The sequence below is a fragment of the Scyliorhinus torazame genome, chromosome 12 (assembly GCF_047496885.1).
Source record: "Scyliorhinus torazame isolate Kashiwa2021f chromosome 12, sScyTor2.1, whole genome shotgun sequence".
In the NCBI taxonomy this organism is placed as follows: domain Eukaryota; kingdom Metazoa; phylum Chordata; class Chondrichthyes; order Carcharhiniformes; family Scyliorhinidae; genus Scyliorhinus; species Scyliorhinus torazame.
In genome coordinates, this window is record NC_092718.1 from 37,660,263 (window position 1) to 37,673,256 (window position 12,994).

The 12,994-nt window shown below is 51.1% G+C and overlaps 2 protein-coding genes across 2 annotated transcripts in view; both read left to right on the top strand.

Moving 5' to 3' along the window:
- Positions 1 to 1,227: 1,227 nt before the first annotated feature.
- The window catches only part of LOC140387508 (SHC-transforming protein 1-like), a 211,877-nt gene continuing 200,110 nt past the window's right edge, over positions 1,228 to 12,994 (top strand). The window contains exon 1 of the mRNA XM_072470696.1: positions 1,228 to 1,285. The gene's annotated coding sequence lies outside the window, so the exon portion shown is untranslated. The remainder of the gene's footprint in view (positions 1,286 to 12,994) is intronic.
- LOC140387161 (rho-related GTP-binding protein RhoG-like) lies at positions 3,211 to 3,786 on the top strand. Its single transcript, XM_072470163.1, has one exon. It carries the CDS (start codon positions 3,211 to 3,213, stop codon positions 3,784 to 3,786), a length of 576 nt encoding a protein of 191 aa, XP_072326264.1.

Below are 12,994 nucleotides of genomic sequence, written 5' to 3' on the forward strand. Positions count from 1 at the left end.
TAACGACATTAATGTAATCACTTGCCTGAATAGGCAAGAGTAAGGAAAGGTGATCCAACTAACTGTATCTACCTTATAACACTTACTTAACAAATAAGGGAAGAATCCCTACTGGAAAAGTCACCTACAGAGTTTTGACTGAAACAGTGATAATTTTGTTGGCAAAGTTCTGGAGCAAAAACCTCCATTCGTAGACTTCCATTCACGGTGTGAGCACCAAGTGCACACATGGAGTGAGTTCAAGTCACTCTGCCAATGTTGCATCATCACTGGCAACTGGGAGGGAAATCACCTCAATCTGGAATATTTAGACTTGCCCTGTTGGAGTTGACTTTATTGTTATACAATAAGTAATTTATCTTGGTCAATTATAAGACACAATTCATATATCCCTAGATATATGATATAGGTTTCATTCATATATCCCTAGAATCCCAATGCAGAAGGAGAAGTAGAAGGAGAAGGAGAAGTAGAATACAGTGCAGAAGGAGGCCACTCGACCCTTCGAGTCTGCACCAACCTTCCAAAAGATCACCGAACCTTGGCCCACTCCCCTGCCCGTCCCCATAACCCCGTAGCCCCACCCAACCTGCACATCTTTGGACACCAAGGGGCAATTTAGCACGGCCAATCCACCTAATCTGCCCATCTTTGGACACCAAGGGGCAATTTAGCATGGCCCAATCCACCTAACCTTCACATCTTTGGAATGTGGGACGAAACCGGAGCGCCCGGAGGAAACCCACGCAGACATGGGGAGAACTTGCAAACTCCACACAGCCAGTCGCCTAAGGCCGGAATCGAAACCGAGTCCCTGGCGCTGTGAGGCAGCAGTGCTATCCACTGCGCCACCATGCCGCCGTGTTGTAAATGGACAGCTGAGGTAGTTACTATGAACAAATGAGCATATGAACATACAAATTAGGAGCAGATGTAATTAATTCAGCTTTGTGAGCTTGCTCCGCCATTTGATAAGATTAGGGCTGGTCTAATTGTGGTCTCAATTTCATTCTGCTGTCTGCCCCCTTTGACTCCCTTGCCAAGAATACATCTATACTGCCTCAGATATTAGTGCGTGCTTGTGCAGGGGCATATATCTAGTAACAAAAAAGCAGCATTACTTATAGTTTAAAAATACATTTCCAGATACTACTCCCACTACTTCCTTAGTTTCTGCATATAACTCACTGAATAGCTATTGAACTCCAGTCAAGTTCCCCTTTTTCACTGACAGGTTACATGCAGCCGCTGATCTCACTGAAGATTGAAAAGATCACTTTTGTGTGTAAGTAAAGTTTACTTTTAAATAAGAATCTGAGTGGTAGCCTGAGGTTTTGTCTTTTCGCAATTAATCTACTCCATTGGGAGACGGGCAGCTTTCTGCAAGCAATCAGCTGCCTCCCATTGGTTGTTGCCCTGCTGTATACGATAGGCACCCGTTCCATTTCATATTCTTTTGTACCTTCTCCACCAGATCTTGCAGCTTTTCTGGGTCGATTTCGAGGGGAATTGCTGCCTTCACTTAGGTTAGTTAAGTTGGACCATGCAGCTGCCCTTCATGCCCACCGTTTAGCTCAGTTGTCTTGGTCTCACGTACATTTAAAGACGGTTGGATTTGATTTCAGCTAAAGTAATGCCAAGATTGGCATTGCGGTGCCAATGAGTGCAGAATGAGTACTGATGCTGCTGAGAATTAAATGGGACGATTCACGAAGAGCGAAAGGGAACTTTTTTTCAGCTCCCAGTCTAAATGGGCACATGGGCGGCAATGTAGCACAGTGGTTAGCACTGGTGCTTCACAGCACCAGGGACCCCAGTTTGATTCCCGGCTTGGGTCAACTGTCTGTGTGGAATCTGCACGTTCTCCCCGTGTCTGCGTGGGTTTCCTCCGGGTGCTCTGGTTTCCTCCCACAAGTCCCAAAAGACGTACTTCTTAGGTGAATTGGACATTCTGAATTCTCCTTCTGTGTACAGGCGCCAGAGTGTGTTACTGGGGGATTTTCACAGTAACTTCATTGCAGTGTTAATATAAGCCGACTTGTGTCACTAATAAAGATTATTATTAGTAGAAAGGAAAGCAAATATCTCTGAATTTTGGTCAATGTTCATTAGGTCAATTTTGCATCCAGTTCCGAGCATTAATAAACTTCTTGCATGAACACTTCAGATTACCAAATGTAGGAGAATGCTGAACTGCCACCCAGAGAAATTGGGGTGGGGGGAAGGAGGGGAGTGGGCAGGACATTCTCTCCCCATTCAATTAAGGGGAGATCGTGGTATTGTCACTGGAATACAAAAGCAGGGATGTACTTCTGAAGCTTTATAAAGCATTAGTTTGGCCCCATTTAGAATACTGTGCGCAATTTTGGGCCCCACACCTCAGGAAGGACATACTGGCACTGGAGCGGGTCCAGCGGAGATTCACACGGATGATCCCAGGAATGGTAGGCCTAACATACGATGAACGTCTGAGAATCCTGGGATTATATTCATTGGAGTTTAGGAGGTTGAGGGGAGATCTAATAGAAACTTACAAGATAATGAATGGCTTAGATAGGGTGGACGTAGGGAAGTTGTTTCCATTAGCAGGGGAGACTAGGACCCAGGGGCACAGCCTTAGAATAAAAGGGAGTCACTTTAGAACAGAAATGAGGAGAAATTTCTTCAGCCAGAGAGTGGTGGGTCTGTGGAATGCATTGCCACAGAGGGCGGTGGAGGCCGGGACGTTGAGTGTCTTTAAGACAGAAGTTGATAAATTCTTGATTTCTCGAGGAATTAAGGGCTATGGAGAGAGAGCGGGTAAATGGAGTTGAAATCAGCCATGATTGAATGGTAGAGTGGACTCGATGGGCCGAATGGCCTTACTTCCACTCCTATGTCTTATGGTCTTATGGTCTAATACTAATCCAGGGTAACATTCTGGGGATCGATGTTCGAATCCCACCACAGCAGATGATGATGAAATTTGAATTCAGTAAAAACATGATCATAAAAAAACCTATCTGGTTCACTAATGTCCTTTAGGGAAGGAAATCTGCCACCTTTACCTGGTCTGGCCTACTTGTGACTCCAGCCACACAGCAATGAGGTTGATTCTGAAATGGCTCTGAGGCGAGGCGGTCACTTCCTCGAATCTGTAAGCGGAGTGAGAGGCGACTGGAGGAGATGCGAGATTGCTGATGTTGAGGAGCTGATAATCGTGGCCCAGGGATGCAGAGCATTAAGTGTGTGGTGGTGGGGGATGGTGCCGTTGGAAAGACCTGCCTGTTGATCTGTTACATTACCAATACCTTTCCCAAAGAGTACATTCCAACTGTCTTTGACAACTATAGTGCGCAGATCACGGTGGACAGTCGGACAGTTAGTCTGAACCTTTGGGACACTGCAGGTCAGGAGGAGGATGATAGACTCAGGACTTTGTCCTACCCCCAGACCAATGTCTTCATCATCTGCTTCTCCATAGCTAGTCCCCCATCGTATGAGAATGTCCGCCACAAGTGGCATCCCGAGGTGACCCACCACTGCCCAGATGTGCCCATGCTCTCGGTGGGCACCAAGAAGGACCTGCGGAACAACCCGGAAACCATCAAGAAGCTGAAGGAGCAGAGCCTGGCACCGATCACGCAGCACCAGGGCAACGGGCTGACCAATCAGATCCAGGCCGTGAAGTACATGGTGTGCTCAGCACTCAACCAGGAAGGACTTAAAGAGGTGTTTGCCGAGGCAGTGAGAGCTGTGATTAACCCAACTCCGATGAAAATCAGAAAGCCCTGCGTACTCTTGTGAGGATGGTTCCTCCCCCCCACAGTCCAAAGATGTGCAGGTTAGTTGGATTGGCCATGATAAATTTCCCTTAGTGTCCAAAATTGCCCTTAGTGTTGGGTGGGGTTACTGGGTTATGGGGATAGGGTGGAGGTGTTGACCTTGTGTAGGGTGTTCTTTCCAAGAGCCGGTGCAGACTCGGTTGGCCGAATGGCCTCCTTCTGCACTGTAAATTCTATGATAATCTATGAAGCCAGGGCAATTAAAGGTGGGAAATAAATGTTGGGCGTTCACAATACAAAACAAAATAATTTCATAGACTCTCTCTGACTTGGGGACTGCAGACACAGCTTTTGGGTTTCATCATTTATGTTAGCTCGGTGAAGTATTTAACACGTTCGTGTTCCTGGCCATTTGAAGCTTGCAGTTAGAGTACTTCCCCTACTTTGTTTTCTTACATTTGGGGAACCACTCACCTGACAATGTAGCTGAGGTCTGGAATTCACCATGTGGGAATTCACAGTATTAAACTGGTTGTTCCCCAGGCCAGTATGTTAGCATGCACTATGGCTGATGCACGCACTTGAGAGGTAATGTGAGTCACGTAACCAAAGTTTTGCAATGGGAAACAGTGAGCTGAACACACAGAGCAATATGCTTACTCTGCGTGAACAATACTTCAAAAATTGGAACTTTCTCAGCCATCTTCTCCACGAACCATTTGGGTGATTAACTTGATGCTAATCCTCAAGACAAGGGCAATAGGCACAATGAAACAGGACACGTCTTTTATGTTGCCCCAGGGCCTGCCTTCCATATTCTCCCGACAGTAGGGAGCTTCCAATTATTGGATGTGAAATTGCCCTGTGGTCAGAATATGTGAGCAGCTAACGGAAAATATTCATGGCCCTCCAAATTGAGCATCAAACATTCCTCAGGCCAGAACTGCCACAGCCGGTTATAGTGTGAAGCTCTCTCAGTGCCGGCAATTGACTTTGAAAATAGTTAGGACATCACATACCCTTGATTCATAGTGGGACAGGTACGTGTATAAACCCAGAAAACTGGGGAAATGAGAAGGTGCAACTCCAAATATGTCAGCTGTCTATTTGTAAAATGAGTGCTACTCAACTTTTAGTTAATAAATCGATTGTTAATAGAATTAGTGATATTATAACCAAAATGTCCCACCTATGGTACTACTCCTCTAATAGCTCTGTTCATTGGGCGCGGTTCTCCCAAAAGAGAGAAAGTCCCATAGCGAGCGCGTTTAGCCACGTGTTTCCAAGTTAATTTGTGGGGGGGTTTTCAAGGAGTTTCCTGCCGGCTCTGCAGGCAAGTTCCCCACCGCTATTCAATGATATTCAGTCACTTTTTTGGACCATGGGGAGTTTCTCACCAGTTTAGAATTTTTTTTAGTACTGGGGAGCTGAACGCAGAGACCATGCCGCCATTGTGAAAGTGTGCCCCAATCTCTAAATGAGCTTGTGGGACCCACACATGGGCAGCACGGTAGCATTGTGGATAGCACAATTGCTTCACAGCTCCAGGGTCCCAGGTTCGATTCCGGCTTGAGTCACTGTCTGTGCGGAGTCTGCACATCCTCCCCGTGTCTGCGTGGGTTTCCTCCCACAGTCCAAAGATGTGCAGGTTAGTTGGAATGGCCATGATAAATTGCCCTTAGTGTCCAAAATTGCCCTTAGTGTTGGGTGGGGTTACTGGGTTATGGGGATAGGGTGGAGGTGTTGACCTTGGGTAGGGTGCTCTTTCCAAGAGCCGGTGCAGACTTGATGGGCCGAATGGCCTCCTTCTGCACTGTACATTCTATGACATGACACCCATGGGCAATGTCACCCCCACACACATGGGCACTAACCCACCCCCCCAAGTGAGGACACCCCACTATGGGGTCCCTGGAAGCCCCCCCTCTTCATGCTCCCCCAAGTCCTCTTCCAGCTTCCCTTCCAGCACTCCCACCCGTCACCACCCCAACCCTCCGGAGGCTCCTACTGATCTGCCCTGCACATCCCCACCCTTCAAACAATGCTTCCACCCTCCTTTCATGGACATGGCCCCTCTCGGTCCCTGACCTTTGCCAGTGCCGCCATGGCACCTGGGCATCCTTGTACTGGCATCCTGGCACCCATGCAGTGCCCCAGCCACCTTGGCAATGGCATCTGGGCACCTTGACAGTGCCAGGGTGGCAGTGCCAAGGTGCGAGCTGGGCAGGGCCAAGGTGTTCACGTTCCAGGGGGAGGGCCAGAGGACCACCTTGCATTGCCCCTGACCACCCAGGGGTTTCCGATGGCTCGGAAGACCCCGGGTGCAGTTCCTCCTGGTCCACATTCTTGTGGACCAGCACTGATTGGCGCCCGGCTGCAGTCTCCTTGGGGAAGCTGGAGAATTGAGGGAGGCCGGTGTATCCAGGGTGAGAAGGGATTGTGATCTTCTCAAAAGAGAAAGTTCTCGAGCGAGTGCATTTAGCTGAGAAACACGTGGCTATTCAACGCTATTCGTGTTGAATAAGGAGCACAAATGGGAAACACGCAGCCGAGGCCGCATATAGCCCCGTTTTTTACAACGGGGAGCTTTGCTCGCCGGAACTGCCCATTGTAGCGAGAAATCGGGCGCCATTTTTAAATGGCATCCCGATCTCCGAGACCCACAAAAAAACCCCGATCTCCCCCCAGCCCAAATGCAAAATGGGAGGGTTCCCCCAGCCCCCCCTCGCACCCCCGAACACCCACGGGCAACCCCGGCCCGATTGCACACGCGCATAAAATGCCACCTTGGCAGTGCCAACCTGGCACCATGGCAGTGCTCCTGCCAGGTGGCACTGCCAGGGTGCCAGGCTGGCACTGCTAGGTTACCCAGGGATTGAATCCCAAAGCCTCAGGTACCTTGGAAATCTGCACATTGGCTAGCTGCCTCGCTTTGGTTTGCAGATTTACCAAAAAGTGATCCCTTTGCAACGTCTCGCGAGATTGCGTTGAATTTCGCAAGGCGTTGCGAGCCGGGTGGATCCCGGGAACGGGGCCTCCCAGCTTTCACCAGCCACGTTGCGCCGCAGCGAGATGCTTTTCCGCCACAACGTGGCCGGACGATCGCGCCCTCAGTCTTAAGTTGGTTTAAGACCTACTTCCCGGACTGCCATTTGGTCCCATCCCTTTTGGGCAGAGTTTCAATTCCGCGCCTCGCGGGACTAGGGTGAATCCCGTGAGACGTGGAGGTTGCCAGGAGGCCCGCTGGAGTGCTCTCCCGAGATTCTCTGGTCGTATTGCGTTCACGCTCGCGCGCAACGCGGGGCCAGAGAATCGCGCCCCATGTTACTTAATTTTAACCTCGTAGCTGATAGATTTTCAGTACTAACTCCTAAATGTTTGGGACTCTATGTTAAGTCTTATTTAATTGCCAGATTGTCATGGCTAGATGTGATAAATCAGAGATTGTACGATAACTAGGTGTTGAGTACAACTTCTGAACACATTTAGCCACAGAAATGCATACTTATTTACCGTTCACCCAAATTTCCCCCCTCCTTTCATGTAGGCAGGAAGGCCTTGTGGTGTCCCTATCTCTGGGCCAGAAGGTCAGGGTTCGAGTCCCACTCCAGGACTAGGCCAGGCCAAGGAATGTGAGTTCATAACACGGCCAAACAGGTTGAGTGCCAACCTGGAAAATCCTTCCAGCACAAGCCAACGTCCGGCAGTAAGAGCCATGCCTGATGCGGAGTGGCGCCCCTCAAGCAATAATCCCCTAGCGACAGACTATTGACGTGTTCCAGGAATAACTAGCTATGGAAACAGACAAAAGTCGGCCGTAACACACTAGGTGCAGGAAGAGAATTGAAATTCATGTAGACTCCACTTATCCTGGACTGTAGGTTACAATGAGAACAAATAGCTGCCCTGTAGTATCTGACCCAAATGGCCAATCCTCATTCTTGAGCCCAGACAGTCTATAGTGGTAGACTGTCATAGGGAGATATAATAATAATAATCACTTATTGTCACAAGTAGGTTTCAAATAAGTTACTGTGACAAGCCCCTAGTCGCCACATTCTGCCGCCTGTTCGGGGAGGCCGGTACGGGAATTGAACCCGCGCTGCTGGCCTTGTTCTGCATTACAAGCCAGCTGTTTAGTCCACTGTGCTAAACCAGCCCCTCTGTTTAGACTTATTGGGGGGCAAAACTAGAGGCCTTAGATATATAAGCCAGTCAGAATCTGGACCTCGCCTCCCCAAGGAGTAGTTGAGATGAATAGCATAGATGCATTTAGAATCAAATGAGGGAGAAGTGTATGCTGACAGGATTATATGAAGAGGGGGATAAGTGGCCGTCTGAAGTATAAATGCCAGCAACAACAACAGCTTGTAATTATATGGCACCATTAATGTAATAGATTGTCTTAGGATGGAAACAGGAGTGTTATCGAAGAAAATGTAATATCCCGCATGGCAATGCTTGTCTTTCCCGTGCTCCTTGCGGAGTATGAACTCTCCCGCTAGAGGTGGAGTATGTCAACTACCCAATGTGCTTAAGGTCGGCCAGTAAGGCACCAACCGCAGAGGAGCGCGGTCGGGATCTACTGGGTAGTGTGTATATTGTTTGTGTAATGAAAACTTTGTTCATATTTTACTCATTTGAAGTCCCCGTGTCCTTTTTAAACTGGCGACGAGGAGTAAACTGGAGTAAAATGGCTCACTTAAATATGCTGATCTGGATCTCGCCCAGCGCAGGCGAGATCAAGATCACAGCATCTCGTGAGGTTCCATTGAATCTTGCGAGATGGCTTGAGCTTATTCTACGGCCTCAATGTGACACCACTTGGGGTGCACTGAGACCGGTAAATCGGCCTTATTACTTTGGCCTTTCCAAGATTTAGTTGGAAGGTGTTTCTGCTCATATCAGCATTTTCCTGCTGTGGACCCAATGCATAACTATGTAAGGCTCCATGGATAGAGGTCAGAAAGCTGAATTCTAGCTGACCCTTCTTTGCTCTCATTGAAGGTAATCATAATTTAATTACAGAAAGCTTTGTGGTAGTATATTTTGATGGGAAGAATAAGAAGGTTACCTATAGCTCAGGCAATCTGAGTCCAAATGGAGTTGAAAACTGTGTTCAGTTCATGCAGCTTAGGTCAGGCATCAAAGCTGGACTGCAGGGCTGTGTTTTACAACAACTTATGAACTGGCGCAAGCTATCAGTCCCTGAAGCCTGGTCCGCCGTTTGTTGAACTGTATCTTCGCTCTATCTAGCCATCTTGGTCCTGCAATCTTTGCCTGACAAAATTTGTTTTATCAATCTCAGTTTTGAAATTTTCAATTGATCTGGACTCAGAAGCGTTTTTGGGGAAGAGAGAATTGCATCTTTTCATTGTCCTTTGTGTGACAGATTGTATAGTTTATCGCTATCCATACACTATCGAATCCTAGATCTTAATTAGATCAGCCGTGTACACACAGGCAAATCTATGGAAACTTTCCTCATCATTTGCTGCTCTTCGTCCCAGGATCATTCTGGTGAATCTGGGCCTTACACCCTCGAAGGACATAATACCCTGGCTGACACTCCAGTACAGGACTTAGGGTGTGCTGCACTGTCGCAGGTGCCATCTTTCAGAGGAGATGTTCATGCGAGGCTCTGGTGGCCGTGATAGTCCCCCATGACACTATTTCATAGAATAACAGCGGAGATACCCTGATGTCCCGTCCAATATTTAACCCGTAAATCAACGGCCGGAGTTCTCCGGTCGTTGCTGATGTACCGTCAATTACCACAAGACGAGAATGGTGAAACAATCGAGGCTTTATCGCACAAGATGTTGTGCCTCTTGCAGCTGGAACCAGAATGGGAGCAGCCCAGGAGAGCGCACACTTTTATACGCCGCCTGCTGGGAGGAGCCAGCAGGCAGGGATTTACCGTTGTACCTTTAATACACAGGCAGTGCCGTAATACATACAATATATCACGAGTGGTGTTTACCACATTCACCCCCTGTTTAAAAAGGAGTCCGGCGGAGGTGATTACAGATTAAGTCTGTCGGGGGCTTTGACCCTCTGCTGCGATCGCCTCAGTCCTGGTGGTGATGTGGGCGCCGACCTGGTCACCTGCGACTCCGGGAGCGTGTTGTCCTCGTCTTCCTCACCTCTGAGTGGATCCAGTGGGAGGATGGATCCTGCTGGGGTGGGGGCTGCTGTGAGGTGCGCTGGTGGGAGGATGGGTGGCGCAGGGGTGAATGAGGCAACCGGGGTGGGGGGGGGGGGCGGTGTCAGGTCATCGGAGGTCATGGATGGGGACCCAGTGGGTGCCAGGTCCCGGAGGGAGGCTGTGTCCTGGCGCCCGTCGGGGTGTGCCACGTGGGCGTACTGCGGGTTGGCATGGAGGAGGTGGACTTTCTCGACCAAGGGGTCCGATTTATGGCTCCACACATGCTTCCGGAGGAGGACGGGTCCAGGAACTGTCAGCCATGTTGGGAGCGAGACGCCGGAGGTGGACTTCCTGGGGAAGGCAAACACACGTTCGTGAGGGGTCTCATTAGTGGCGGTGCAGAGGAGTGACCGGATGGAATGGAGCGCGTCGGGGAGAACCTCCTGCCAGCGGGAGACCGGGAGATTTTTAGACCGCAGAACCAGCAGGACAGCCTTCCAGACCGCCCCGTTCTCTCTCTCCACCTGCCCGTTTCCCCAGGGTTTGTAGCTGGTCGTCCTGCTCGAGCCGATGCCCATGCTGAGCAGGAACGGATGCAGCTCATCGCTCATGAAAGAGGATCCCCGGTCGCTGTGGATGTAAGTGGGGAAACCGAACAGAGTGAAGATGCTGTGCAGGGCTTTAATGACCGTGGCAGAAGCCATGTCGGGGCATGGGGTGGCGAAAGGGAAACGGGAGTACTCATCAATCACGTTGAGGAAGTACACGTTATGGTCAGTGGAGGGGAGGGGCCCCTTGAAGATGATGCTGAGGTGCTCAAATGGGCAGGAGGCCTTCACCAGGTGTGCTCTGTCTGGCCGGTAGAAGTGCGGTTTGCACTCTGCGCAGACTTGGCAGTCTCTGGTTACGGTCCTGGCCTCCTCAATGGAGTAGGGCAGGTTGCGGGCCTTGACAAAATGGAAGAACCGGGTGACCCCCGGGTGGCAGAGGTCATTGTGGAGAGCCCGGAGTCAGTCCACTTGTGCGCTGGCACATGTACCGCGGGATAGGGCATCAGGGGGCTCACTGAGCTTCCCCGGGCGATACAAGATCTTATAGTTATAGGTGGAGAGCTCGATCCTCCACCTCAAGATCTTGTCATTTTTGATCTTGCCCCGCTGTGTATTGTTAAACATGAAGGCAACCAACCATTGGTCAGTGAGGAGAGTGAATCACCTGCCGGCCAGGTAATGCCTCCAGTGTTGCACAGCTTCCAAAATGGCCTGGGCCTCCTTTTCGGCAGAGAAGTGCTGAATTTCGGAGGCATGGAGGGTGCGGGAAAAGAAAGCCACGGGTCTGCCCCCCTGGTTGAGGGTGGCAGCCAGAGCCACGTCCATGCATCGCTCTCCACCTGAAAGGGGAGGGTCTCGTCGACCCTGTGCATCGTGGTCTTGGCGATGTCCGCCTTGATGTGGTTGAAGGCCTGGAGGGCCTCAGCCATCAGGGGAAAAACTGTGGCCTTGTCCGCATAATTTGGGACCCACTGGGCGTAATACGAGAAAAACCCCAGGCATCATTTCAGGGCCTTGGGACAGTGGGGGAGGGGGAGTTCGAGGAGGGGGCGCATACGGTCGGGTTCGGGCCCCAGGACTCCATTTTCCACTACGTAGCCAAGGATGGCTAAGCGGTTGGTGCGGAACACGCATTTCTCCTTATTGTAGGTGAGGTAAGGGGTTTGGCGGTATGGAGGAATTTTTGAGGTTCGCGTTGTGGTCCTGCTGATCGTGGCCGCAGATGGTGACGTTATCTAGGTATAGGAAGGTGGCCCGCAGCCCATACTGGTCAACCATTTGGTCCATCTCTCGCTGGAACACCGAGACCCCATTGGTGACACAGAAGGGAACTCTGAGGAAATGATAGAGGCGGCCATCTGCTTCGTACGCGGTGTATTGGCGGTCCTCCAGGCGGATGGGGAGCTGGTGGTAGGCGGACTTCAAGTCTACTGTCGAGAAGACTCGATACTGCGCAATCTGATTGACCATGTCAGATATGCATGGGAGGGGATACGCGTCGAACTGCGTGTACCGGTTGATGGTCTGCCTGTAGTCAATGACCATCCTGTGCTTCTCCCCAGTCTTCACTACCACCACTTGAGCTCTCCAGGGGCTGTTGCTGGCCTCAATGATCCCCTCCCGCAGGAGCCGCTGGACCTCCAACCTGATAAAAGTCCTGTCCTGCGCACTGTACCGTCTGCTACCAGTGGCGACGGGCTTGCAGTCCGGGGTGCGGTTCACAAACAGCGAGGGTGGATCGACCTTAAGGGTCGTGAGGCCGCAGACGCTGAGGGGGGGGCAGGGGTCTGCCGAATTTCAAAGTAAGGCTTTGGAGGTGGCATTGGAAATCAAGGCCTAGTAGTAGGGCAGCGCAGAGGTGGGGGAGGGCGTAGAGCCTGAAGTTGCTGAACTCTACGCCCTGAACAGTGAGGGTCGCGACACAGTACCCCCAGATTTCAACGGAATGGGATCCGGAGGCCAGGGAGATTTTCTGGGTGACGGATGTACCGTGAGGGAGCAGCACCTTACCGTAGCAGGGTAAATGAAACTCTCTGTGCTCCCGAAGTCAAAGAGGCAGGTCGTCTCCTGCCTGTTGATCTTCACCGTCGTCGTAGCGGTCGCGAGGGCTGCGGAAGATGTTGGGAGGTCCCGGGCTGATCAGCAGAGGCAGAGGTATCAGTAGGCAGTGAACGGGCAGACGAGCAGGGGTCCTGAGGCGCGGTCCAAAATGGCGCCGAAGATGGCAGCGCCCACGGGGCACACATGGCGGGCGGCATCAAAGCCGGCAGCGCCCACGGGCCGCACGTGGCTTGTGGTGGAGAAGATGGCGGCACCCCTGGATCGCACGTGGGGGGGGGGGGGTGTAGTAATGACTGGCCTGGAAACAGCGGCGACCGACCGGGCCTGGCAAATGGAAACAAAGTGTCCCTTCTTCCCACACCCGTTGTGCAGGTCGCGCTCTGCGCCGGGCAGCGCTGCCTGGGGTGTTTACTCTGTCCACAAAAATAACACTTGGGGCACCCCGGAGCTGGCTGGCTGCCACGTGGCGC

Bases quoted from the DNA above. Each gene is read 5' to 3' on its own strand.
- LOC140387161 (XM_072470163.1), top strand. From the start codon at position 3,211: ATGCAGAGCATTAAGTGTGTGGTGGTGGGGGATGGTGCCGTTGGAAAG.